Source organism: Euprymna scolopes, chromosome 33, assembly GCF_053919585.1.
Source record: "Euprymna scolopes isolate OS-2025 chromosome 33, ASM5391958v1, whole genome shotgun sequence".
NCBI lineage: Eukaryota > Metazoa > Mollusca > Cephalopoda > Sepiida > Sepiolidae > Euprymna > Euprymna scolopes.
In genome coordinates, this window is record NC_136514.1 from 81,473,770 (window position 1) to 81,501,350 (window position 27,581).

The following is a 27,581-nucleotide window of genomic DNA, read 5'->3' on the forward strand; positions in this document are numbered from 1 at the left end:
AACACTTTTGTTGTCAATATGTGAATTGAAATAATTTCCTTGTTTTTTTGTTTTTTTTAAAGTGAGATTTGCATATTTCCTGTAATAGAAGAAATTACTTGTGAAGCGATGGCACATCTGTCTGGCATGTTCAGTGCGGTTATTACAGGTAAAAAAAAAACCCAAAAAAGAAAAGAAAAAATGGCTGCCCTAACGCAATGTTTCAAAAACTTGCGATATCGAACTCTTACGTGCATATGGAAAGAAGGAAAATGAATATGAAAAAGCAAAAGCAAAAATAATAAAGTCAAGCGTTCCATTTGATGATGAAGAAACCCCATTAAAAAAAAAACAAAAACAAAAAAAAAACAGACAATAGAGGTTATTCAGCACGTATATCGAAGGCAAAAAAAATATGTATTTTTATGAAAATATTTAATAGTAAGTTTTTATTTTCTGAAAATATGAGGATTCATTTGTGTATAAGATTCAGATTTTGGTCCCCCCCCCCCCGATAAAAGGAGGGTGGACCTGTAAATTCACCCTTGTCCGTTCGTCTGTCTGTACTTTTCTCAATAACTACGCCTTGGAATTTTGATACAAACTAATTTATTACAGTCTGACTTTGCCATTACATTACCCGAAAGTAGTTCCTTTAATCTCCTGGTTGCCTTATAGAGGTACAGGATACTTTCAGGCGTAAGTAGTTTTCTAGCACGGTAGAGAGAGCCCATCTTCTTCACAGCAGCCTTGCCAATGCTCTCAATGTATCTATTCCAGTTCATGTTCCCTGAAAACGTCACAGGGAACATGAACTGGAATAGATACATTGAGAGCATTGGCAAGGCTGCTGTGAAGAAGATGGGCTCTCTCTACTGGGCTAGAAAACTATTTACGCCTGAAAGTATCCTGTACCTCTATAAGGCAACCATTCACCCATGTATGGAGTACTGTTGTCACATTTGGGCTGGTACATCTGCTACTAGTCTCTCACTCCTGGACAGGGTTCACTGTGCCTTTTGTGGCGTGAAAATTGAATTAAAAAAACACAAGACCAAAAATGGAGCAGACATGTTTCCGATTGGTCAGATATTGAAACTCCACATAAGTGTAATTCGTCCTTTGTGTTGTAAAGGTATTTATGTGTATTATAGTTCCGTCATAAACTGCATTTAAATGTACATACACACACATTCAAATGTACATACACACACATTCAAATGTACATACACACACATTCAAATGTACATACACACATTTAAATGTACATATACCCAAAGAATTCTAGATTTGACGATCACAACGCTAGATGGCCATAGACGAACACACATATATACACTCACAATCAGAAAACTAAACGATAATAGAAACTCATAAATGTGCTTATTTACTTGCCTCCCCACGAGGGCAGAGCTAGACACAAGGTCGGTTTTTAATGTGGGCAAAATCCAGCTCCCCAAACAGGGGCACTCTGGATAGGAACAACAATTAAAATTGTCTCAGTCGTGAAGGATTTCTTCTCCGCTGACCGAGGACAAAAAAGGTGAAGTGTAGCATCAGAACAGATACTACGCTGCGATCTTATGTATAAAGTTCATTGCATGAAATTTACAAACTAACTTATAACACAAAAAATGAAAAATAACATACAAGAAACTAATAGGACCATAAGAAATTTAGGAGAGGGGGGATGGGTGCAGGGTTTTTCTAAAAGGTCTATAGAACGTTGAAGAAATTCCCCAAGCGTACAGTGATCTTGGCCTGAAGGCCAAGAAAACTCAAATGTATACACGATTCACCTCCCCCCCCATATCATACAGATGCCCACAACATTACACTCAGACCATGTTGGTTGATGATGTCCCACATCATGTGAAAGATGTCCACCCACATTGCACTTCTTCCGCCTCAGAGGACGACGATGAAAAATACCTGTGGTCGAGACGAAAAGCAAGTTGCATGCCAGGGAAGATGGATATGGAGATACGAGGGTGAGAAAATGCTGGCTAGAGCCAGCGTGAAGTGTTGAGTACAGAGACTCTTTAAAAGTATACAACAGATTAGATAAACTTGGTAGATGATAGCAATGGTGATGAGGAAAATGAAAACAAAAATTCCCCTAATCTTACACAGAAGCATCCATAATAGAAGAAAATACTTACCAAAGTGGCAGCGCACCTGTCTGGCGTAACAAGTTTGAATATCTCGGGAAAAAAAATTGCTGCTCCCCCCCCCCCCCATTGCAATGTTTTAAAATTTCGCAATATTGAACCTTGATAGGTGGGCGAGACTTGGTGTGCTCTAAGCCAATGAGAACGGAAAAAGAGCAAGAGAAAAGTAATGAAATCCAGCGTTGAAAAGACCCCATATTGATACACGTACTTACATGCGACGGTGACTAGAGTTATTTTTCATGCGTGTGCTTTACATAAACAAGAAAAGGGAACAATTTTGGTGTTAACAGTTCTGTGTTTTGGTGGGTTAATTTCATGGGAAATAAAATTAAAAAAAAAAAAACAATAAAAAAAAACATCTTTAATTAATTATCATAAATTATTATATTATAAAATGAGTTTGAAAAATGAGGAAAAACAATTGTCTGAATGAAAATACGTTTTTAAAACAATTGATGAACACTTATTAAATAATACATACGCACATACGCACACACACATATATACATATATATATATATATTTAAATATTTTTTGAGGAGTACAAAATTTTATTACGGCTATGTAAAGACCAAATTTAAACTTGTTCGAAAACATTATTTTAGATTGTGAAATTAAAAACTAAAAATGAATGCGTCAGCTGACCGGTTTCGAAGCTCGCTCAACAGAGCTAAAATCAATTACGTTTTAAAAAAGAAAGGGGGGGGGGGCAATGAATCGGAGATGAAAAAGTAGGGGGAAATATATGTATAAAAAAAGGGGGGGATTAATTGATTATTAAATAGGAGAGCACCTTATAAATAATCGTATTTGCGCTTTGAATTTTAGTGCGGACTTTTTTTTCATCCTTAGCAAGTCGCACGCTCTTTATCATCTCAAAATTCTAGAAACTATATATATTAAGACTCTGAGATCTTCTCTTTGTAAACAAAAAGAGAATCTCTTAGGGCTTAATCTAGTTTCTATTTAATAATTAATTCCCTCTTTTTTTTTATACATATATTTCCCCCTACTTTTTCATCTCCGATTTATTGCCCCTCCCCTTTCTTTTTTAAAACGTAATTAAGCTCGATTTTAGCTCTGCTGATCGAGCATCGAAACCGGTCAGGTCAGCTGACGCATTCATTTTTATTTTTTAATTTCACAATCTAAAATAATGTTTTCGAACAAGTTTAAATTTGGTCTTTACATAGCCATAATATATATAATATATTATATATATATATATATATATATATATATATATATATATATATATATTAGTCAGAGTTGTGTTTTCCGTGATTTTCATATCACGTGACGTGCACGTGCGCCGAGCGTATTTTTCCGGCATATATTTGAAAAGAACACTGCAAGTGAACAACACGCAGACTCTGTGCTAACGTTTTTACCATCATGGCGAGGAGGAAAAAATGTACAAAATTCTGAAGATGGCATCTATTGCCAAAATATTAAACTTAAACAAATATTTGTTTATTTTTCATAATATTGCGTTGCAATTTGGCTTATAAACGTATTTCATACGTACTTAATTTTAATATTATATATACACACATATATATATATATATATATATATATGTGTGTATATATATATATAGATAAATATATATAGAGAGAATAAATGACAAAAAGTTATATTCCAAAATTCATGATGTTGACCATCATAAGTCAACTGAATTAAAGGAATAAATTATAAAATTTATTCCTTCAATTCATTGGCTTATACAATTCATGACAGTATCAATAATTTAATTATTATATAATTAAGTGATTGATTTTGCGCTACGAAACAGATCCTGTCATGAATTGTATAAGTCAACTGAATTAAAGGAATAAATTATAAGCTGGTTAACATCATGGATTTTGGAATATAACTTTTTGTCATTTATTCACTATATTGCTCTGTAATTACATTGAGTTTCTTAAATAAGGATTGATATATATTATAAGAAAATATATTTCTACAGAAATAAATAAATATATATATATATATATATATATATTAACCACCTGACGAAGGCCAGAGGAATAGTTGACCGAAAGGTTGTGAAATAACTATGAAGTTGTTGAGGATGTTTAGAGATTTTGTCATCGTTGGTGATACACCATAAAAGTACAGGTGTTAGCCTGCAAGAGTTGATAGCGGACGAACTTATATCATTACTAAGCATCAAAACGTCACCACGACCAAGGAAATCGTGTACAAGACATGCGCAGTTTGATGATGCATGCAAGTGAAATCTTAGGACATTTTTCTTGCATAAAAAGAAAAAAAAAAAGAAATATCAGTATTCCTCCAATTCTGAATTTTTAAGATGAGTAATTGTCTGTATTTTTTTGAGATGAGGTGTTTTCATTTATTGAGATTGTCGGACTTACTTCCTCATCTTGGTTGTTATAGTCACAACGTTTCGGCCGTTTTGCCCTCCGGCCTTCATCAGGTGAACAGAGAATCAGCAACTATGTTCCAGAGCCTAGCTGGAGTCCGAACACGGTACGCCCGTAATAACAATAAAGGGTTGGGTTTGAGACTCCTAACAAACGGTTCCCCAGTTCGATACAAAAAAAAAAAAAAAAAAAAAAAAAAAAACACCTGATGAAGGCCGGAGAGCAAAACGGCCGAAATGTTGTGACTATAACAACCAAGATGAGGAAGTCAGTCCGACAATCTCAATAAATTTTGAGATGTGGTATGAATGTTTGTATTATTTTGATTTTTCGGACAATTATTGTTATCTTGGGTGCTATTGGCACATCGTTTCAGTCGGATCGTCGAGCGTGGTCGGCTTCAATTCGAGATGTGACTAACGCAATGGGTGGAGCCGACTCAGCCGATCATCGGTGATAGCCGAAATAAGTATAAGTAATGTTTCAGTCGTTGAAACCTACGCTCTTCATTGAGTGTTAAATCCATTTTTTTTTTCAACTAAGGAAAAGAGGTTAGCTCTGTATAGTAAGAAATCGGACCGTGGGTTTGAGGGTGTGAAAAGTTGAAGATTGATCTTTTTTATAATTTACGAACACACCCTCACACCCACGGTCCGATTTTTTACAATACAGAGTTAACCCCTTTTCTTTAGTTGAAAAAAAAAAAAAAAAAAAAAAAAAACGTATTTCACATCCAATGAAGGTCGTAGGTTTCAGCAACCGAAACGTTGCGTCATTAACACTCATGATGAGAATAATTGAACAATCCAAACAAAACAAACATTCATATCTATTCGTATTATTTGAATTCTTTGAACTACTGTTCTTATTTTGACCGTCATTTTCATAGCGTTTTGGTCGATGTAACCTTCGACCTTCTTCAGGTTTGAACAAAATTTCAAATTGAACCAATTATTTGCTACACGAGTAGCATGCTCTCATTCTGTCAGCCATGACTGGATAGAAGTCTTAAGTAATTCGCAATTGTATTTTTCGGTCGCCCACAATGAGAATTGAACCTTCAACCTTTAGGATAAGGTCATTTTTACAACAGATTTTTATAAGTACTCTAACCACTGCACCATAGGCCCTACCATCCAAATTCCCAAGTTCAACAGAAACATTTCCAGTTCGACAAGATGCACCAGAAGAAGGTCACAGGTTACATCGACCGAAACGTTGTGCAAATAACATTCAAGATGAGAACAGTAGTTGAAAGAATCCAAATAATACGAATAACCAATCCTCATCTCAAAAATTCAGAAACTCATTTCTATATTATTTTTATTATATTTTTTATTATTATTTATTATTTTTTATTATTTTTTATTATGATTATTTATTATTTTTTGTTATTTTTTATTATGATTATTTATTATTTTTTGTTATTTTTTATTATGATTATTATTTTTTGTTATTTTTTATTATGATTATTTTTTTTGTTATTTTTTATTATATTTATTACTTTTTGTTATTTTTTATTATATTTATTATTTTTTATTATTTTGTTATTTTTTATTATGATTATTATTTTTTGTTATTTTTATTATATTTATTACTTTTTGTTATTTTTTATTATATTTATTACTTTTTGTTATTTTATTATATTTATTATTTTTTGTTATTTTGTTATATTTATTATTTTTTGTTATTTTGTTATTTTTTATTATATTTATTATTTTTTATTATTTTGTTATTTTTTATTATGATTATTTATTATTTTTTGTTATTTTTTATTATATTTATTATTTTTTGTTATGATTATTTATTATTTTTTGTTATTTTTTATTATATTTATTATTTTTTGTTATTTTTTATTATATTTATTATTTTTTGTTATTTTTTATTATATTTATTATTTTTTATTATTTTTTATTATTTTTTGTTATTTTTTATTATTTTATTATTATTTATTATTATTATTTTTTATTATTTTTTGTTATTTTATTATTATTTATTATTTTTATTATTTTTTATTATTTTTTGTTATTTTTTATTATCATTTATTATTTTTATTATTTTATTATTATTTATTATGATTATTTTTGTTGTATTTATTTTTTTACTATTATTTATTATTTTTTGTTATTTTTTTATTATATTTATTATTTTGTTATTTTTTATTATATTTATTATTTTGTTATTTTTTATTATATTTATTATTTTGTTATTTTTTATTATATTTATTATTTTTTATTATTTTTTGTTAACAGTAGGACCCCGGGATACGGCATTAAAAATTAGTAACAAAATACGATGCTGCTATAATACATATGTATATAATTAAATAACATTACAAATAACACCGTACGGCGGGGGAAATACCGTAACCAGAGGCAGGAAAAACATCGTATTCCACATCGTAACCTGAAAAAAAAAAAAGTATCCTAGGGCCGCCGTATCCCGGGGTTCCACTGTATTGTAATTATTTTTTGTTATTGTCATTGTCAGTATTATAATTATTATTTGCTTATTATAATAATTATAGTTATTATAATATTAATTTTTATTGTGTACATACTTAATCTGCTTTTTTTGTTGCTTTTTTTACATTGATTCACTACTTATCAAGGCCCGAAAGCCACTTGAGGATAAAGGTTAACGCGTGTACAGTAGTCACTGAGACAACAGCATATTAATAGTGGTGGAAATGGAGAAGAAATTAATTATTGGGGAGGGGCTCAACAAGAACTTGTTTACGATGGACTTGAAGACGACCACATTGTAGTTAGCAAGAAAGCAGGCCAGCAGACTACAGTTCCACAGGCGAGCAGTTCTAGGAAAGAAACTATGTTCATGGAATTTGCATTTAGTTTTGGCATAGATAGAGAGTGGGATAAACCGTTGATAGTTGATGTAGCTTGATGAGTGTTTTTTGTGAAAGTTTGGCAAAGTGGGGGGGGACCATAGATTGAAGCTCAGACGAGTACTTGCCATGAAAATAACGCTGAAGCAGAGACAGGCTCGCAGCGTCACTTTTTTGGGAGGTTGCAAGAAATACAAAAGGACATCACTTATTAAGTTTCAAAATTGATTTTGAACTTTGAGCTGTTTCCGGCTCAGATGTGGCAACAGTATTCTATTTTAAGACGTATCTGGTTCTTATACAGGTAGAGAATTGCGTCGTGAGTTAGATACTTTCTGGAGCATAAAATGACAACCATTTTTCCGGCAGCATTGGCAACAGATTTGATGTCTGTCTTCCAATTTTTCATATTACTTCTCTATTATTTTTTATGATGCTTATTGCAATTATGTTTATTATTATTGTAATTATTCTAATTGTAATCGTCACTATAATAAATATTGTTTCCTTCTTATAATTATTTTTTTCTTCGTTTATTAAACCATGCTCATAAAGCACTTAGCAATAGACAGAGGCTACTAAGCTAATTAGGGAATGCATAAAACTTAGGAATATCATGATAGTTAGCCAATACAGAACTCTGAAAATGTGACAGTGATAAATGTTCATTCACACAATTCTGAAGCAGCACATTATAATAATTAATTTAATAATATTTATAGTCATAATAAATATTATTTTCATTACGTACACTCTTAATCTGCTTCTACATTTCATTCTTTCATATTGAAACAGATGAGGTAGGAGGTAATACTCCCTTACAGAAAAAAGGGCTCTCTTTTCTACCAATACAAACGATAGTTATGTTATTAATTCTTTCGTAACAACAATAATGATAAGCTTATGGATTCTCGTGTTAAGGATGAACAGCATATATATATATATATATATATATATATATATAATACGCATCAAGTGCGCTTGAAAGCCAAATCACAACGTAATATTAGGAAAATAAACAAATATTTTACTTGTTTGAAATTGTTTGTGATAAATTTCAAACAAAATATTTTTTATTTTCCTAATATTACGCTGTGATTTGGCTTTCAAGCGCACTTGATGCGTATTTTATTTTATTCAAATTAAAACAACGTTTCTATATGAATTCTCATTCTTTGATATCTATCTATAAATATAAAAGCGAATATGTATGTATGTGTGTTCGCTTTTTCTGTATGTCTACAAAAGGCTTTTTTCAGAGAAGCGGTCGCTCGCTTCACAACTTTTTAAAACTTTTTATATCGCATATAAATCGTAATATCTCACAGTTAACAACACAGCTTGCCTGTCTATTTAATTTGCTCGATTTCGGGAAACTAAATATTCAACATTTGTCGCTCGCCGCATGTGGGTTAGTCTTTTTCCTATAACGTCTCGGGGGAAAAAAAAAGCATTCAGCAGTAAATGAAATACTATCCCGCAGTCAAAATTGACCTCATTAACTCATTAAAACGGGCACCTGCCAAATCCAGGTAATTAAATAAATTCAAACGTATTTCCGTTAGCATCTCGCGGTGGGGCACTTTTTTTTTTTTTTCACACTTTAATTTACAACTTTGCCTCAAGGGTTCGGGTTCGATCCTCATATTACCTTTTTTTTAACCCCCACCCCCGGAGTTTCCACACACACCTCCAAACACCCGGGCAATGCCGGGTACCCCTCGCTAGTATATATATATATATATATATATATATATATATATATATATATATATATAAACTAACATAGAATGGAAACAGTATAGCTGAAGACTTAGTTGACTAGTCGGTATTAAAAAATAATTTAAATTAAATAAAGAAATTTAATTTAAGAAATTAATGAATAGTATTAGTAAAGTATATTAAGTGAACATAGGTAATTAGTGATAACGTTGTATGATAATTCGATTCGAAGTTTTTTAAATAGGGATACGAAAATAGGTAAATATATAAATCTTTAAAAAAACTTTTGAAGGATGAGATGCAGGTAAAATTTTTCCCCATGTTTTTCCACATAAGGAAAATGTTTTCCATACTGTTCATTGTTAAAGTGTTTTTTATTCAATAAGTCTGACGAAAGGCTGTTCTTGTGAAAACTTTCAAACGACATAATGTTTGAATTTGTCCGAATAGTTTTGAAACAATTGTAACTAATGATGAAATACACTGTTTGTTGCTATCAATCCGTTCCTTGAGGTCTTAGTTTTTGTTAAAACAATATATGAATGATCAATTATGAAATCTGATAGTTTTGTAGCTTACAGTTTAAGTCATCTCATTTTTACTTAAAACTTATTGGTATATGAACGATTACTGAATTTTCAATTGTATAAACCCTGTAAAATTCGGAATACTATAAATAAGACATATATATATATATATATATATATATATATATATATATATATATGTGTGTGTAGACACGTATGTATCGATATAAGTATGTGTGTGTATAATAATTAAATTCTGTAAATTAAAGTTTACAACAATTTATTTTTAGACAAGGAATACAAAGGACTAAAATAATTTCCTTATTCCATGGAGTTTCAATGAATGTCTCATATCTTCAGAGGAAACGTATTTAGCAAAATGATATTCATTACGAAGTCTATAAATTTGCTACATAGCACATAAATTGAATGGTAAAATTTTGAGGAAAATCATACATGAATGAAATCTGCTCTATCTTGAATATTGAGCTTTTTATCTGGTTGGAATTGTCATATAAATATTAATATATGTTATAAAAATATATGTGGCAATTAAGCTACACAGAATATTCTGTGTTTAATTCTTGTGAGAATTCGTCAGGCTTATGCATTATCACGAGAATTGTCACGAATGATTATATATATATATATATATATATATATATATATATATTATTCTTTATGTAAATACAGTAATATCTTGCTACAATGTGCAGAGAATTGTCACGAATGATTATATATATATATATATATATATATATATATATTATTCTTTATGTAAATACAGTAATATCTTGCTACAATGTGCAGACCGTTTCTATCATAATTTATCTCATCAGGCAAGAAAATTTAAAAAATTAAAAAAGGTTCAAGACCATTTTCAATTTTAGAGGAGAGAAAATATACTTTGCCATTTACATACATTTTAAATAAGGAATAATAAAAATATAATTTGCTCTCTTTGATTGAGCACTATCAACGACCCTTGTTGAAATTCAATTATTCTTAATTTTTGGATATCTTTCAACCTGTGTTTATGTTTTATGGAACCATTATGTCAGAGTTTTCGAGAATAGCTCGCTTTACTTTAAAATCAATAGATTTTATACCACCAGTTTCTAGTTTAGCAATAAGGATGATAAAACAAGGTGGGGATAAAACGAAAATATTTAAACAGTTAAACAAAGCATTTGTTCGTTATCCTGATGCTTTTGAATCGTTTAAGATTAACCAGAATATATTAATAAAGGAAATCCAAAACTATATTAGTAATGTATAAAATGTATTTATAATTACATAAAAAAAATGTATATATGTATAAATATTTTTAACCTTTATATATTTAATTTTAAATAGATATGAATATAAATATACAAAATACTAATCATAATGGGGGTGATAAGTAGTTAAATGAATTAATCCTAATCTTATAAATACAAGACTGGTAAATTAAAAAAAATATATCCTTTTTGAATTTGGAAACTGATGAATCACACAGGTAAGAAATTCATTTTTATAGCATGAAAAGGTTAGATAATGCAATTAAGAATAGGAAATTAGATCAAATATTTGTAACCTGTCTTCTTCCTAAGATTAATGGGAGGTGGTGTTTGATCAACATTGCTGGGGAGCCATGATTTAATATACTGTTTTGTTTTTAAATCCCCGAAAAAGTGTTTCATGGTAAACAACTGATGATCCCTTGAAAAATAAATTATTGGTATTATAGTAAATTCGAAAGCGAGTTGATGCAGTGATTGCAGGTGATTAAATGACTTGCTGACTAGATGGTTTTCTAATGAATGATAAAAAATATTTTTTTTTTTTATATAGTTTTAAAAGGTTAAAAACTTCAAAGACTATATATATGATGTATGTACATATAAATATATATATGTATATAAATACAATGATGACAACCTTCTGTCTAATAAGACAATGACATTCTACATCTAGTCTGGTGCACCGCAGCATCTGTTGTAGCTATACAGTTCGAAGCTGGAGTTGGTTCTCCAGATGCAGGCCTGGGCAGGTGATAAGGAGACGTAGGTTTGCCCAGTTATCAGGGTCCCCCTTTCGGTGTTGTAGACAAAGTCCAACAGAAAGGCATGCCAATAAGGTTGGAGCCAGCATGGCTGTAGAAGTTGCCAGAAAGGTGTTGCAGTCCTTCGCCATTTGCATATCAGAACTCCAAACCGGATTTTTTGTCAGGGGTTTACTCTTTCAGCGTTTGCCTTTCACAAGACATCTACAAAGCAGTGGAGGATTTTATTTTCGTTAAAATTGGAAATATATTCAAATGTTCACTGTTACGGAATTCGCGTTTCTTTCGCCCGGCTTTTTTTTTTTTAAGAATCGTTTAAGGATTTCAATTTTATTTTGATACAACCATAATTACAATGAGGTCTGGGGTTAGTCCGAGGTAAAAGCGTTAAAAAAATCAAGCAATGAACTAAGAATAAAAATCGAAAGAACAGATCATGAAATTCAGACTTACCGAATTTTTCGAGCCCGGATACAATTCTGGATTGTCTTCACAGATGTCAGCGTCTTTTGGAATTGTCTCTGTTTGAGGAAAGCACGGACATATTTTTGAATAAGCAAGCTCGCCTTTTCCTGCACCTTTTTGGCGGCCTTGTCAAGTCGGCGCTCAAAATTCTCTCTGAGAAACACCTAGAAGGTAAAAGAAATTTGTTTTTCATGAAACATTTTATAACTCAAAGCTACTAGCTCACATACACATATCTAACTATCTGTCACGGTCTCTATATCTATACATATAAAAGCGACATTGTCTGCCTGTCTGTGTGAGGAACGGTCTCTATGAAACTACTCTCTCAATTTTTGGTTTACAGATTTGAAACTTGATATATAGAGGATATGGGCCTGTGGAATAAATTTGATTTGGCTTTTAGCCGATAAAAATAGCTGCGAAGGGGTCAAAAGTGTAAAAATTGAAACTTGGCAAGTGTAAATCTACCGGAAGTGCTTATCTACGCATGCGCAAAAATACATTTATATGCTAATGTCGGTTAATTTTTAGAGTTTTGAGATCCTTTTGTTGTTAGGTCAGAGGATAACGAATGAAGTTTGATTCTAGTTAAAAAAATTTTGAAATCACTACTATATATTGGGTACAATATAATAATCAATGGAGTATAATCTCTCTCTCTCTCTCTCTCTAAATATAATTATAGATATGGGATCTGCAGAAATTATATCATTTACAAGCGTATTTTATGATCGGGCAACGTTGGGCGGTCTGCTAGTATATATAAGAAATTAAAATTAAGAAAAGTAAAATTTGCAATATTTTAGTTCATGAAATATTCAAATAAAGAATATTAAAAAATTGCAAGTTAAAGAATTTCTACCATCTGTGGAAAGAAAAAAAAATTAAAGGAAGTAGAAAAAAAATGTTCAAAGACTTGAAAAAAATTTTCAAAAAAAAGTTCAAACTTTAGTAGAAAAACAATGTTAAAGATTTTTATAAATATTTCAAAAAAGAAAGGCGATAATTTTAATACGTTTCTTTCATGTTTTTTTCTTTTTTTTTTCTATTTTTTCGCCAGTGATTAAACTACTTTCCTTCCATTACAATTACTCGAATGCTTTTTATATATAATCTATCCTGGGTTACGCTGGCATGTTGAAAATTGTGATTTTGCTGTGAAGGTTGGTACAAAAAGAGTTCTAGGGTTAAGGCCGACGTATGTCAAACTCTGAAGTTGAGGTCGACGATAGCACCTGAAATAGGTCATTTGGTTGGTTGTTGGTTATTTTTGTTTTGCGGTATATCAACCCTTTCCGGGTTATTTAATGCCAAATCCAAAGATTTGGAAGAAAAATTTTTTTAATAGAATATATTTGTTGTTTTCACGTTGGTTTCTATTCAACCCATAGTTGGGACCCTAACAGGTACTACCACTCCGGGTCAGAGTGGACCTGGGAGCAATGGTAATTAAAGGGTGGCTCCACACTCCCCAAAGCCCACAAGCTTGGGCCTCACCACTGGATATAGTTTAAGGTCATATCCAGGACCCCATTGAGGGACTTTTACCCTCTGCAGGAGGGGGGCAGTCGGCATATTCTAATGCCCCACCGACAGGGCCTAGGTCATTTGGTTTGTGTGAAAGAGAACGTGGACAAAAAGAAAGAAAGACAGAGGGAGAGCATGAAATAAAGAAAGGAAGATATCTTTTCTCTTACATGCAAGTCAGTCTGGTTTCCGATTTTGGACAGAGCAAACATGTTGAGATTGGCATAAACATGCATCGGAAAAAGAAACGCAAAAAAGAGTCGGTCGGCCAAGAACTAGAGAAATAAATGAAGCATTAATTAAAGGAAGCCTCCGAATTTTTATTTTGTGTATGCAGTTTCCTTTTGCAGCTACGATCGACGAAGCCAAAAGGCAAAAAAAAAGGTATGTCAACCTATGGTTATACACACATATAAGACATTATGAAACGGCCATATATATACACACACTAGACGTATCACAATTACATACATAGATACAGATAAAGAGACACAGGTAATGAGATATACACGCAACAGACTCCCCCCCCCCCCCGAAATCTTACACTTCGCTTTGGAAAAAAAAATGTGTTAGTCTAGAAGAATTTTTCATTAACTTACTGAGGACCAAACTTATAGTACTTATACCTCCTTGACGTAAATAACCCCGGCTAACTCGACAAGCAGCAAAATCCCACCCCTTCACTCCAGAGGTTCCTGGATGCTGGAAAGCTTTCTGCTCTTAATAGTTTTTTTTTTTTTTTTTTCTTTCGAACTGATAGACTTTGGAATGTCCTACCTGCTTCAAGCTTCCCTGACTGTACTGATATGCAGAAGTTTAAATGTAATGTAAACAAATATCTTGCCTCCCAACTCTGTAAACATGGGCCTACATAGTAGCCCCTTGCGTACTATTGGCAATATGTCCTGTTTGGTGTTAATAAGAGTGAAAAAAAAAGATACATTTTGGGCTCGTGTATCTACTACTAGTCTCTGCCAATTAGACAGGGTTCAATAAAGAGTCTTCAATCTAATAGGTTCTGCACTAACCCCTGTCCATTCACCGTAATTTTGCATCCCTGTTGTACAAGCATTTTAATGGACTTCATTGGATGCTCTTTGTTACTCGTTTAGTACTTAAGCTTCCTACCAGGTATAAGCAGGTCTAATTAATAATTTCACCTATAGATGAACCGGTAAGAGAGCATGGATACGCGTATGGCAGCTGTGTTCAAATAACCGAGTAGTGTGCAAGATGACATCGTGGTAAGGAAAAATAGAAAAAGATTATAAAAAGAATGTGAGCGCAGATCTTCATCACGTTAGAGACACGTTGGTGACGTCATAGCTAAGACGCGAAGTCACACATGGTTGGAGAAAGAAGGAAGACCAGGGAAAATCACTTTTAATAATTACACCTGTAAGAGCAAGGAATTTGACAGATACATTGTAAGTCGACCTGGATGAGTTGTACAGGGTGGCCGAAAAGTCCCAGGACACTATTTTTAATATTTTAATGCTGTTAAATATGATTGATTTTAATATTTTTGCTAGCGTATCAAGGAATTCTCTAAAAAAAAATGGCACAAAGAACCTGGAGGCGAATGAAATTGTGCAAGAACAACGAGGGCCAACATACTGATCCCCTAGACCACTAAATTACTCTAGTTGTTTTCTGCTTTGTTTCTAATAAAGTTCTCTTTTTTTGTTGAATATATATGTTTTCTGTGTGTTTCATTAAAAAATAATGTGTTTTATTAAAAATACATGTATAGTGTCCTGGGACTTTTCGGCCACCCTGTAGTAGTAACACTAATATAGCTATTGGTTTATTATTGTATGAAATACATTTTTCTCAAGGGACGTTGGTACTTATAGACAATCTTTTATGTTCTCTGCTGTTTATAGGGGGGGGGGGGAAAGAGAAACTTCATTCATGGTGGCGTTAATGAATGCAATTTTGCTTTAGGACAAATGTTATGGCTGGATTTCATTTTTCAGGTCACACCTTCCGATTTATCTTGTGTTCACACTCTCGCACACGCCTATGAGGGATAGGTTAAGGCTTGGGGAGGGTCGAGGGTCATTCCAATATGTATTGTGCGTTATTACCAGTTCCACCTGAATGCTTATCCCTCAGGTATGCACACGCGGATCCACCCAGGTGGGATTGAATCTCAGAACATACTAACGCGTGATGTTTAATGAGTTGAGGCTCATGACCAGTACGTTAAACATCCCCCGATCCCACCATTATTCATACCTCTACCCACTTACGTATATTCACCTCTGTGTGCATTATTGTACAATTTGGATCCAAGGTGTTTATTTCGGATGAGTGTGTTTACATTACAATTTTGTGGTAGGCTAATGATCACCAAGAATAAAGTAGGACGCGTGGGTGTGTGTGTGTATATTATATATATATATATATATATATATATATATATATATATATACACACACTAGCAAAAGTACCCGTCGTTGACTGGGTTCAAAAACAGCCTACAGATAATGGACTCTGATTTATGAAAGTATGATAGGTTATGAAAAGCAAGGGTTGTAAATTTGGGTTGAATTTGGGGTATCAAAACCAAAGCAAAATATGATGAAAGTAAAAATAAAATAGATAAACCCCATAATTTATTATACCATACCTGTTCACATTGAAACACTTATCACAATATTCTGTGGATATATATTAAAAAAACCTTGTTAAACTTTGTGACATATTTCCATTCTATGGAGGTTAGGTGCGAACGAACACCCCATAATTTTATTATACCATATTTCTTCAAACTGAAACATAATTATCAAAGTATACTTACGCAGATAGATTTGGAAAGTCTTTATTAAAGTTTATGCCTATTTCCATTCTATGGAGGCCAGGTGCGAACGCAGACCCCACAATTTTATTATACCATCCCTATTTAAGTTAAAACGTACTTATCAAAGTATTCTTATGTACATCTATATCAAAAACCCTTGTAAACTTTTTTTTTTTGTAAATTTTTATTTCCATACTTTGTGGACCAGGCGCGAACGCAGACCTCACAATTTTAATGAACTACCGTTCTGCCAGATCAAACATATCCATTCCTGTGTCTCGATACATCTTCTATCATTATATGTAATCAGTTTAAAATAGTCAACCATATAGGAGCGATTCGTGACCAGACAGACACACACACACAGCTTTATATTAATAGATATATGTGTGTATGTGTACTGCTTTTTGGGAAAGAATTCCAACAAATTGCTCGATCACAAAGAAAAACCTTTTCAATATAATAGCTTACTATTTAAAATTTAAAATTGTACAGAAGGCCAGAAAAACATTGGTACCGTCGGTTTCAAGCCTAACATAAGGGGGAATCAGTTAATGGTAAATTGTAAATAATGTTAGGCTCTCGTCAGCCATGTTGTTTTCTGTGCGTTCATAAAAAATAATGACATAATCCTGCACTGTTCTTATAAAGAGATTCACTTTTGACAGCCGTTTCTCCAAACAATCAAAATTTTACACGCATATCTTAAATCTTCTAGAACAAATGCCGATATAAACGGATCAGATTAATTACCTACAGATGAGTGAATGAATTAATTGACAGTACTTGTAAAGAATGGTAGAGGAAACCTATGGATTCTACGTACAACCAAACTTTCTTTCATTCAATCATCTGATCTGTTTATATCGACATTTGTTCCAGAAGATTTAAGATATGCATGTAAAACATTGATTGTTTTGAAAAAATGGAGAAACGGCTGTCAAAAGCGGGTTTCTTTATTAGAACAGTACAGTGATATGTTGTTTTTCTTTTAATGAACGTGGTCATATGCAAAAATCATGAAAAATGTTAATGATTAAATTTTCATTATATATATATATATATATATATATATATATATATATATATATATATATATATATATACTAGCAAATGTACCCGTCGTTGACTGGGTTCAAAAACAGCCTCTGATTTATGATAGGTTATGAAAAGGAAGGGTTGTAAAGAGATAGCTTTGAATTTGGGGTTATCAAAACCAAAGTAAAATATGATGAAAATAAAAATAAAATAGATAAACCCCATAATTTATTATACCATACCTGTTCACACTGAAACACTTATCACAATATTCTGTGGATATATATTAAAAACCTTGTTAAACTTTGTGACATTTCCATTCTATGGAGGTCAGGTGCGAACGAACACCCCATAATTTTATCATACCATATTTCTTCAAACTGAAACATAATTATCAAAGTATACTTACGCAGATAGATATGAAAAGTCTTTATTAAAGTTTGTGCCTATTTTCATTCTATGGAGGCCAGGCGCGAACACAGACCCCACAATTTTATTATACCATCCCTATTTAAGTTAAAACATACTTATCAAAGTATTCTTATGTACATCTATATCAAAAACCCTTGTAAACGTTTTTTTTTGTTTTTTTTTTTTAATTTTTTAATTTTTTATTTCCATACTTTGTGGACCAGGCGCGAATGCAGACCCTCACAATTTTAATGAACCACCGTTCTGCCAGATCAAACATACCCATCCCTGTATCTCGATACATCTATCATTATATGTGATCAGTTTTTTGTAATAGTCAACCATATAGGAGCCTATTCGTGACCAGACACACAGAGACGTTCAGCTTTATATTATAATATATATATATATATAAGTGTTGGGATGATTAATCGGAATCGGGAATCGAAAAAATCGGAACTTTTGAGGGTATCGGAATCGGAAAGTGCTTGTCTATTTTTTGATGCCAAAAAACGATTCGTTTAATTCTCGCTTTTATTTGATTTTATTTACAACAAAATCGTCCACTGTAATAATAATAAAATACATATTTAATGATTTTAATGCTCGTTTAATTAATTTAATGATTTTAATTAATTTTCGTTTAATTAATTTAATGATTTTAATGCCCGCTATCACATGTGGAGCGCCAATTGTCTCTATCCGTTGCCAAAGTCTCCAAAAGATTGAAGGGGATATTGCAGCACTTGAGGGTGAGCTTGACGCAGTCTATGTAGCGTTTCGTCACCCGTGAGTAAGTTGACCGAAGAGAACTTTTCGAGGTAATCTGTTTGAATGTATCCTGATGACGTGACCCAACCATCGAAACTGACGACAGATAAGGAGTGACCCTAGAGGGGCAATTTCAGCATATTAGTGGTCATGGAATTTTAACGATCCTATGCTCCCCCATCCCCATCAGATGCACACTCTCCAGCCAACCATTCACAAAATTCTTCAAAATATATTTGGCCAGAAACTATAACAAAACTTTCTATATAAAATTATGTATCATATTTGTATGTCTATACATTACACTTTTTCTCAGAAACTACTGGGCTACTCTGACTGAAATTTTGAATTAACCTTTCTCATGATAAGGTACAGCGAACTAAGGATTATAGTATTCTTTTGATACACAGGAATTAATAAGGATTAGTCACCACAATTACTCTAGAAATTTTCTTGGGAACTACTGGGCCAATCTGGTTGAAATTTTGTATGGACCTTTATTATGATGAGGTTTAGCGAACTAAATATTATGGTATCCATTTGATGCGCAGTTGGGGATGTTTTTTTTTTTTTTACTTGCATCCACCCCCTAACAAGGCATATCGCCACTTGGACGAAAGGGCTACAATTTGGGATCATGCCAAGGAAAGATTAAAAAGATGTTGGTTTACATTACATTTAAACTTCTGCATATCAGTACAGCCAGGGAAGCAGGTAGCAGGAAGGGAATTCCAAAGTGTAGTTGTTCGAGGGAAGAAACTATTAGAATAGAAAGCTTTCTGGCATTTAGGGACCTCGATAGTGAAAGGGTGAGATTTTGTTGCTAAGCGAGTTTGTCGGAGATATGTACGTCGAGGGGGCATTAATAGCGATTAGTATTTTATGCAAAAAGGAGCACAAATTTAACCATATTCAACCATCAATTTAGCATAAAGCATTCATTCCAAGTCAATGCACCATAACTTTTGCCAGTTTTTAATGGGTGAAAAAGTTAACTATGTCTATAAATTCCTATGTGCTGAATTCACTTATAAATTAATTAACTGATCATTATGAATTTGAAATTTTTATTATAAACTAATTAACTGATCATCATGAATTTGAAATTTTTATTATAAACTAATTAACTGATCATTATGAATTTTAAGGGTAAGGGAATAGTAATGTGAGCTATGTTTAGTTTCTGTTTTATGAAAATTCAGATATCGCTAATAAGTCTTTGGTTCTGCGCAGTTCTAGGAGGTCCACCTTCCATGTTTTACTTTCTCCCTTTGAGAAGGGGTTAGTTTATTGCTAGTCGCCTGAGGCACCCTTACCAGAGAATGCCAAAGAACTGGCCAGGCATTTTTTGCAGGCCAGATTGCTCTTCCTCTAGGGTATTGGCTTCTGAAACCCGACTTTCCAACCCTTATGTTATATCATTTTGCTGCGGAAAATAGCTCAACATCAATTAGTATTTCCGAAATTTCATTTTTTTTTTTATAGAATATTTTAAAGGGTTTTAGGGGATGTGCACAACCTCTCACTCGAAAATACAAAAATTTCAGATTTGCATTAAATTTGATCCATAGGCATTAGACACAAATTAAACAAAATTCCTTGAAAGTTTAGAGATTTTCTAGAATCGAAATTATCTGTTTTATGAAAATTTAGATATCTCTGGTTTTTGTTAAATTAGACAGAAATTAATTAGAAAGTCCAGCTGTTTTTATTTTTTTTTCTCGACTTCAAAGCCAACAGAGTCTCAGCCATTGTTGAGATGATTTGTTCCCTGAGCTATGGCTTAGGATTTGTATAGTTCTAGAAGGTCCACCCTTCCACGTTATGCATCTTGAGAAAGGAGTTAGTTTACAAGTAATTGCCTGAGGCGTCCTTACCAGGGAATGCCAACAGGTCTGACCAGGCTTTTTTTTGCAGGCTTAGAGTAGTACTCTTTCTCTAGGGCGTTGGTTTTTGAAATTCAACTTTCCAACCCTCGTGTCCCATCATCTTGCCATGGGAGAGAGATAAATAAAGCAACATTAATTAATAAGTGTACCCAAAATTTCACGTTTTTTTTTTTGCTTTGTTTTTTTTTTTTGTTTTTTTTAGAATATTTTAAAGTGTTTTTAGGTGAAGGGCATAATATGGGCACAACTGCTCATTTGAAAAGGCAAATATTTCAGATTTACATTAAATTTGATTCATAGTCATTAGATATTAATTAAGAAAGATTCCCTGAATTTCAATTTCTTCTTAAGGCCTCTTAAGCTGGAGCCTTACATTTCAAATGGTTTTAACGGGGGAGGGGAACAATGTTTCTTATTTATAAATTCAAATATTTCAGATTTACATTGAATTTAATCCATGGTCATTAGACATCAATTAAGCAAGATTCCTTGAGTTGTGTAGTCAATGGGGGGGGGGGGGGTCATATCGGAGACACTTAATACAGAAGATGATAACGACATAGTTACATACGGTTTACATCACCACGACGACTGTGACGATTCCAGGGGACTTTATATTATTTATGCAGAGCAGAGATATTTATGCAACAGTTCTTATTAAAACAGAAGAGGGTTACTGTTGTAGCCCCGTGCTAGGGGTCACAAATGAAAGAAACCACAAGTAGTGTAAAGTGTATAAAATATAATATGTATTTATCATAAAGAATACAGGATCCACTAAAGTGGTATGAGAGGAACGTGTTCGTAGCATGCGGTCAAACATGGTATGAATGTCTTCATCTAGACTCTGAAACCAGTGGTATTCATACCACTGGTTGATTCCACTTAGTTCTGAAATAGGGGTGATTTGTACTCCACAACAGTTACATTATTGATGATGGGAACAGGACGGACAGTTCTTTTAAGATGATGATGATAGTTCTTTTAACATCAGAGAAGGGGGATACATTATTGATAATGGCGGATGGGGACACGTAATACTTGAAGAGAGTTATACAAAGTTTGTTTACAAGATGATAGACAAAACAAAGAAATTCCTAAATTGAATTGTATCGTTTTTACCCTATTTTGTTAATCATTATTTCTAAACTCGTATTGTCCATTCTTTTAACTGACATATTTAATATCCAGTTATTTCTAAAAGAATGAATAATCGACTGCATTCCTAAATTAGATATCTACCTCTGACATAAATAATATTTAGTTATTTCCAAGAACAATGACAATCCTTCTACATTCCTAGGATTTCAATATATATTCTTTTTTTAAACTTTTCTTTTTTACTGGGTTCGATTCTAACCTTTTCCAAATATCTTTTTCAACTTATCTAGTTTGCTCTTTTACTTACTGGAGTTTGTCCCTTTTTACATAACACTTGAATTTTAATTTCTTCTTAAGACTCCTTAAGCTTAATCTTTAAATTTGTCACATTTTCTAGAACCCCAAATCATGTATTTTGATTAAAATTAAAATAAAGATAAAAGTGGTGCAAAGCTCTTTGAAAATTTTACTCGCCATGGACATACGGCATAATTGTTTTGACACACAGGTTCTAATTAGGTCACGAAAGTTAAGTAACGTGGAGCCTGGCTAGTACTAGATGGGTGACCATTTAGAAATGCTTGGCACTGTGTGCCGTCTTTCCAGAATTAGGATATTCATACGGCTGGGGACCACTTGTGAATTTAATATTCCCTGTAAACTTCCTCCTTTGGAAGAAACAAGCGTAGCTTACCCAGGGATGCCATACGAGGTATTAATGGTTCTGTCCATGGATAGGTATTCATCAAGTAAATTAATGTTGGGAACGCACCCCTATTACTAGGAATAATGAATTAGTCCATGACGTCACTTCTGGGGAAGAGAAACGATTTACGTGGGAGTTACTGTGTCTTGTAATTTATTCAACCACTAACACCCCAACAGTTAATAAATCCTTCAATATCGTCATGATTGCTCCCCCCCCCCCCGAACACAACGGTGTTTTTCTTTTGTCATAGCCTTCAAACATAACTCCTTTAACATTACGCACAATGCTTCAAGCAAACTACAGCATCCTCTTCACTATTATCATATTTTCAAAATATATGTACATTTTATTTTAATATTCTTCCTCCTGGAGATGAGATACACCTCGAAAATTTGAGAACCCAACACCACACTACCATCCTCATGTGACACATTATGTTGGTAAATGTTGGGGACGCACCCCTATTACCGGGAATAATGAACTATTCCATGACGTCACTTCCGGGTACGCGAAGCGGATGGTCGTTCACAACTAGTCCTGCCATGAGCAAAGATATTATTCAATCACCTCTAGACAGAAATATAAACAGACGAGTGGATTAACATTTTTTTTTATTGAAGTTAATCAGCAATAAAGAAAGAATAAAAATAAAAATTTAAAAAAATAAATAAAAAACAACAAAAAAAACAAAAAAACAGACGCAGCAAAAAATAAAGAATAAAAAAATTAAAAAAATTTAAAAAAAAACAAAAAAAAACTAGTTATCGCACATAAATTTATCTAGGATGTTGAATGCTTTTGAATTACGAGGTGCCTTTAATAAGTTTCCAGACTATTTCGTATGAGCACTTTTATTGATAGTACAGGGTAGAACGATAAAATTGTCGCCCTAGAAAAGACAGCATTCCATTTCCGTTTGATAAAGACCGGTTTTCTTTTTTTTTTTTTGTCGCAAACCATCTACTAGTTGATCATCTACTAGTTGGTCATCTACTAGTTGGTCAGTTGTGTACAAATCCCAAGAGTGATAGAAGCCTTCTATCATGTCTGAAAGTAACACAATGTTCAATGATCGAGAACGGAGATGCGCCGCTGTACAACTCATGCTCTCTACCAATCACAGTTATGACAAGTTCAAAGAGACCCAGACTTGGCTTCAGAAGGAGTGTTATGACGTTGTATCCTTCTCTCACTGGCCTCCTTTCTCGCTCGACCTGAACCCGCAGGAGTACTTTGTTTGATCATTCGTCGAGAACATCACCAACATAAACTCCCACAACACCAAAGCTCACATGATCGCCGCCATCCGTCGAGTATTTGCTGATCTCTCGCCAGCGCTTGGGAAAAAACTTTGCGCAAATCGTCTGCATCTTCAGTTCCTCGCAAATAATTGTGTGAACAGTTCCTGCACTGATATTAAACTGTGCACTTACTGTCTCTATAGACACACGACAGTCCTTATCTATGAAATTCTTTATTTGGCCAATCGACTCTGGTGTTCTGACTTCCTTACTTCTCCTCCTCTTACCATGCTTCTTCGAATGTCTTCTACCACTCAAAAACTGATGCTCGATCCATGTAAGACAGTTCTAAAACTGTCTGAAGCATTCCATACGTTCCTGTGGCATTTTTTCCAAGTTTAAAACAGAATTTTATTGCATATCGTTCTTCTAAAGTGTTCTCACATCCAGACTGCAGTTTTGAAATTCACCATCTGTGACAATCAGGCTTTAGTAGGGTGTATTCCAATTCCTGCTGTAGCTGTTTATTTGAACTTGAAATCATAAAAATTGGTCAGTCATCTTATAAGACAATTTTATTTTATTTATTTATTATTTTTTTTTTTGGTTTTGTTTAACGGCATATCAACCCTTTGTGGGTTATTTAATGCAGAATCCAGTTATTTTGGGAATAGCATTCGATGTTGTATCCAGCTATTTTATAAGATTTTCTTTCAATCGTTAGTTTGTAGCTTTTGGTTTGGTTGTTTTATAGTGGATTTTGTCATTTTTTTGTTCTCTGCTTTGCAGAATATGATTAGATTTTGCAATAGGAGGGGAAAAAGGGGTACAGAATTATTGATCAGTGCATTTTAAGTTTGAAAACCAGTCAGTAAGTGGGGGAGATAGAAAGAGAAGGCGAAAATAGGAGGATGGAAAAGTGGGAAAAGGCAGATTGTTTTTGCAGAATATAAGGTTTTTTGGGGTAATATTTTTTGGAAGAGTCCTATTTCTTTGATGCAAGATAAGATTTTCACGGTATTGTTCTTTTCAAAGATTTTTTGAAGATCTATTTCTTTGTAGTGTTTTTTCCTGATTTGTGAAAGATGTATGCATTCAGTTAGTAGATGTTTTACAGTAAGTGGTGCTTGACAGCGAATACATTGGGGTTGAGTTTCTCCTTTTAGGAGGTAAGAATGTGTTAGGTGTGTGTGACCTATTCTAAGTCTTGTTAAAATTACATTTTGTTTTCTGTTTGTTTTTTTGATGTTCATGTTTTGTTAATTTGGGCATAATTCAGAAAAGTTTGTTATTTGGGAAGTTATTCCAATAGAACTGCCACTTATCTTGGATATATATATTGATATATATTGATGTTTCTTTTGATGTCTGTATATGGAATTTTGAAAGTGAGATCGATAGATTGGCTGCCTTTGCTGCTGTGTGGGCTAGTTCATTGCCCTGTATGCCAATGTGGCTGAGGACCCAACAGTATGATTTCGTTTTTTAGTTGCTGAAAATTTGTGAGTAGGTTTGAAATTAGGGGGTTATTTACTTTTTTTATTTTTAACCGCTCTGATGACAGATTGATAATCGGAGATGATGAAGTTTGCAGTTTTATTTTCTTTGATTAGCTCTAGAGCTAGATTTATAGCAGTAATTTCTGCAGTGAAAATTGAGCAGCTTTTTGGGCGGCATTTTGTTATTTTTGTTGATTATGGCTGCACTGGTTGATGTGTTGTTTTCTTTGGACACATCTGTATAAATACAGATGTGTCCAGGGTATTTTTCTGTGATTTCTCTAAATTTTTCTTTGAAGTTTATAGGATGAGTTGTTTTTTTGTTTTTTTTGTAATTACAGAGGCTTAAGTCTATTATCGGTACTATAATGTTCCAAAGAGGTATTTTAGGAGTAAATGCTTTCTGAATTTGTGTTATCGGGATCTCTGCTTCTTCAATAATAGGTTCCATTCTGAGGCCAAATGTTTTAATGGCTTTTTTTTTGGTTTTTAAATAAATGTTTATATTTGGGATAAAAAGTGCAGTCGTGCGCAGGATTGTCGGGATCTGCCTTCAATTTTGTATAGTATAGCAGTGCTAACTTGTTATATCTGAGGTTAGGTGGAGGCTCATTTGCTTCGGCATACAAACTTTCTACTGGAGATGTTCTGAAACCTCCCAGTGCAAGTCTCAGTCCTGTGTGGTAAATGGGATTTAAAATTTTAACATAAGATTTTCTTGCTGCTTCGTATATACAGCTGCCGTAGTCAATTTTAGATCGAATTAGGGATCTGTACAGGTTTAACAAGGTCTGATTGTCAGTTCCCCAGTTTGTATCCACAACACGCAGAAGTTGCAGTGTTTTATTACATTTTTTTTAACATAGTTTACGTGGGGAATAAAATTTAGTTTTTATCAAAAACCATTCCTAAAAACGTGTATTCATCAACAAAGGGGATATCTTCTCCATGGCGTTGTAATTCGGGATCATTGTGTAATTTGTGTTGATTACAAAAATGAATGCATTTGGTTTTATTTTTTGAAAATTTAAAACCATTTTCTTTTGCCCATTTATTCATTTTGTTTATGCTGTGTTGCAATTTTCTTTCAATAGTATGGATGCGCTTGGAACGATAGCTTATAGAGCAATCATCCACGTACAATGTTCTATTTATGTCAGGAGTAAATTCCTTTACTATGTTGCTGATTTTTATATTAAATAGGGTTGTTGATAATATACTACCCTGTGGCACACCTTCCTGTTTATTTATATCGCTTAGAGTAGACCCTATGCATACTCTGAAGGTCCTGTTCGTTAAAAAATTTTGAATAAATTCGGGAAGTCTATCTTTAAGTCCAAAGTCGAATAGATCTTTCATAATTCCGAATTTCCAGGAAGTATCGTAAGCTTTTTCTAGATCGAAAAAGACAGTTGCGGCATGTTCCCCTCTTATGAAGGCTTCTCTGACATAGCATTCTAAGTTGACCAAATGATCAAGACATCCACGATTTTTACGATAACCACATTGTGCATTGGTTATTAGTTTGTTTGTTTCTAAATACCAAATTAGGCGATGATTTACCATTCGCTCTAATGTTTTGCACATACAACTTGTTGGTGAAATTGGTCAATAATTTCCAGGATCTGAAGAATCTTTTCCTGGTTTTGGTATTGGAATAATCGTTGTATGTTTCCAAGATTCTGGGAACTTCTTTTTAATTCAAATATCATTGTAGATTTTTAGTAAAAGTTCCAATGGAGTTTTTGGAAGTATTTTCAAAAAACTATAGTCGACCTCATCTGGTCCTACAGCTGCGTTGTGTGATTTGTTTATGGAATTTTCCAATTCTCTTATTGAAAAAGGTTTATTATATTCTTCAAGGTTTTTGGAATTGAAGTTTAGCTTGTACTTTTCAATATTTTCCTTGATGGTTTGGAATTCTTTGTTATAGTTTTTTGAAGAAGAGTTCCTGAAAATGTTTTGGCTAATTTGTTTGCTATAGCTTTCGTTTCTGTTATTTTGGTATTTTCAGTAAAAAGATGTTTAATTGGTATCGGGTTATGTTTTCCAGAAATTTTTTAACCATTTCCCAAACTGTCTTTGGTTTAATGGAAACATTGATCTTGCTGACGTATTCTTGCCAGCATTCTTTTTTGGCTTTCTTTAATATTCTGCGTGATTTTGCTCTATGCAATTTGTATTCAATTAAGTTGCTTGTTGTTGGTTCTTTATTAAATTTTCTTAATGCTGCTTTTCGTAGATTTATTGATTCTTTGCATTCTTTGTTAAACCATGGTCTATTCTTTTTTCCTGAAGTAGTGTTTTTGGGAATGCACTCTTCTATTAATATTAATGTTCGTTTAAATGTTTCGATTGTATCAATGTTGTTTTCTGTCAATTGTTCTGAGCAGAGATTCTTGAATTTTTCCCAGTTGGCTTTGTTAAGCTTCCATCTTGG

The 27,581-nt window shown here is 33.0% G+C and overlaps 1 protein-coding gene across 2 annotated transcripts in view; it reads right to left on the reverse strand.

Annotated features, from left to right (window-relative positions):
• The window catches only part of LOC145258327 (unconventional myosin-XV-like), a 597,738-nt gene that overhangs the window by 344,770 nt on the left and 225,387 nt on the right, over positions 1 to 27,581 (reverse strand). For both annotated transcript variants that reach the window (XM_080116477.1, XM_080116478.1), the window contains exon 20: positions 12,135 to 12,310. In XM_080116477.1, the coding sequence (XP_079972603.1) occupies positions 12,135 to 12,310 (176 nt within the window). The remainder of the gene's footprint in view (positions 1 to 12,134; positions 12,311 to 27,581) is intronic.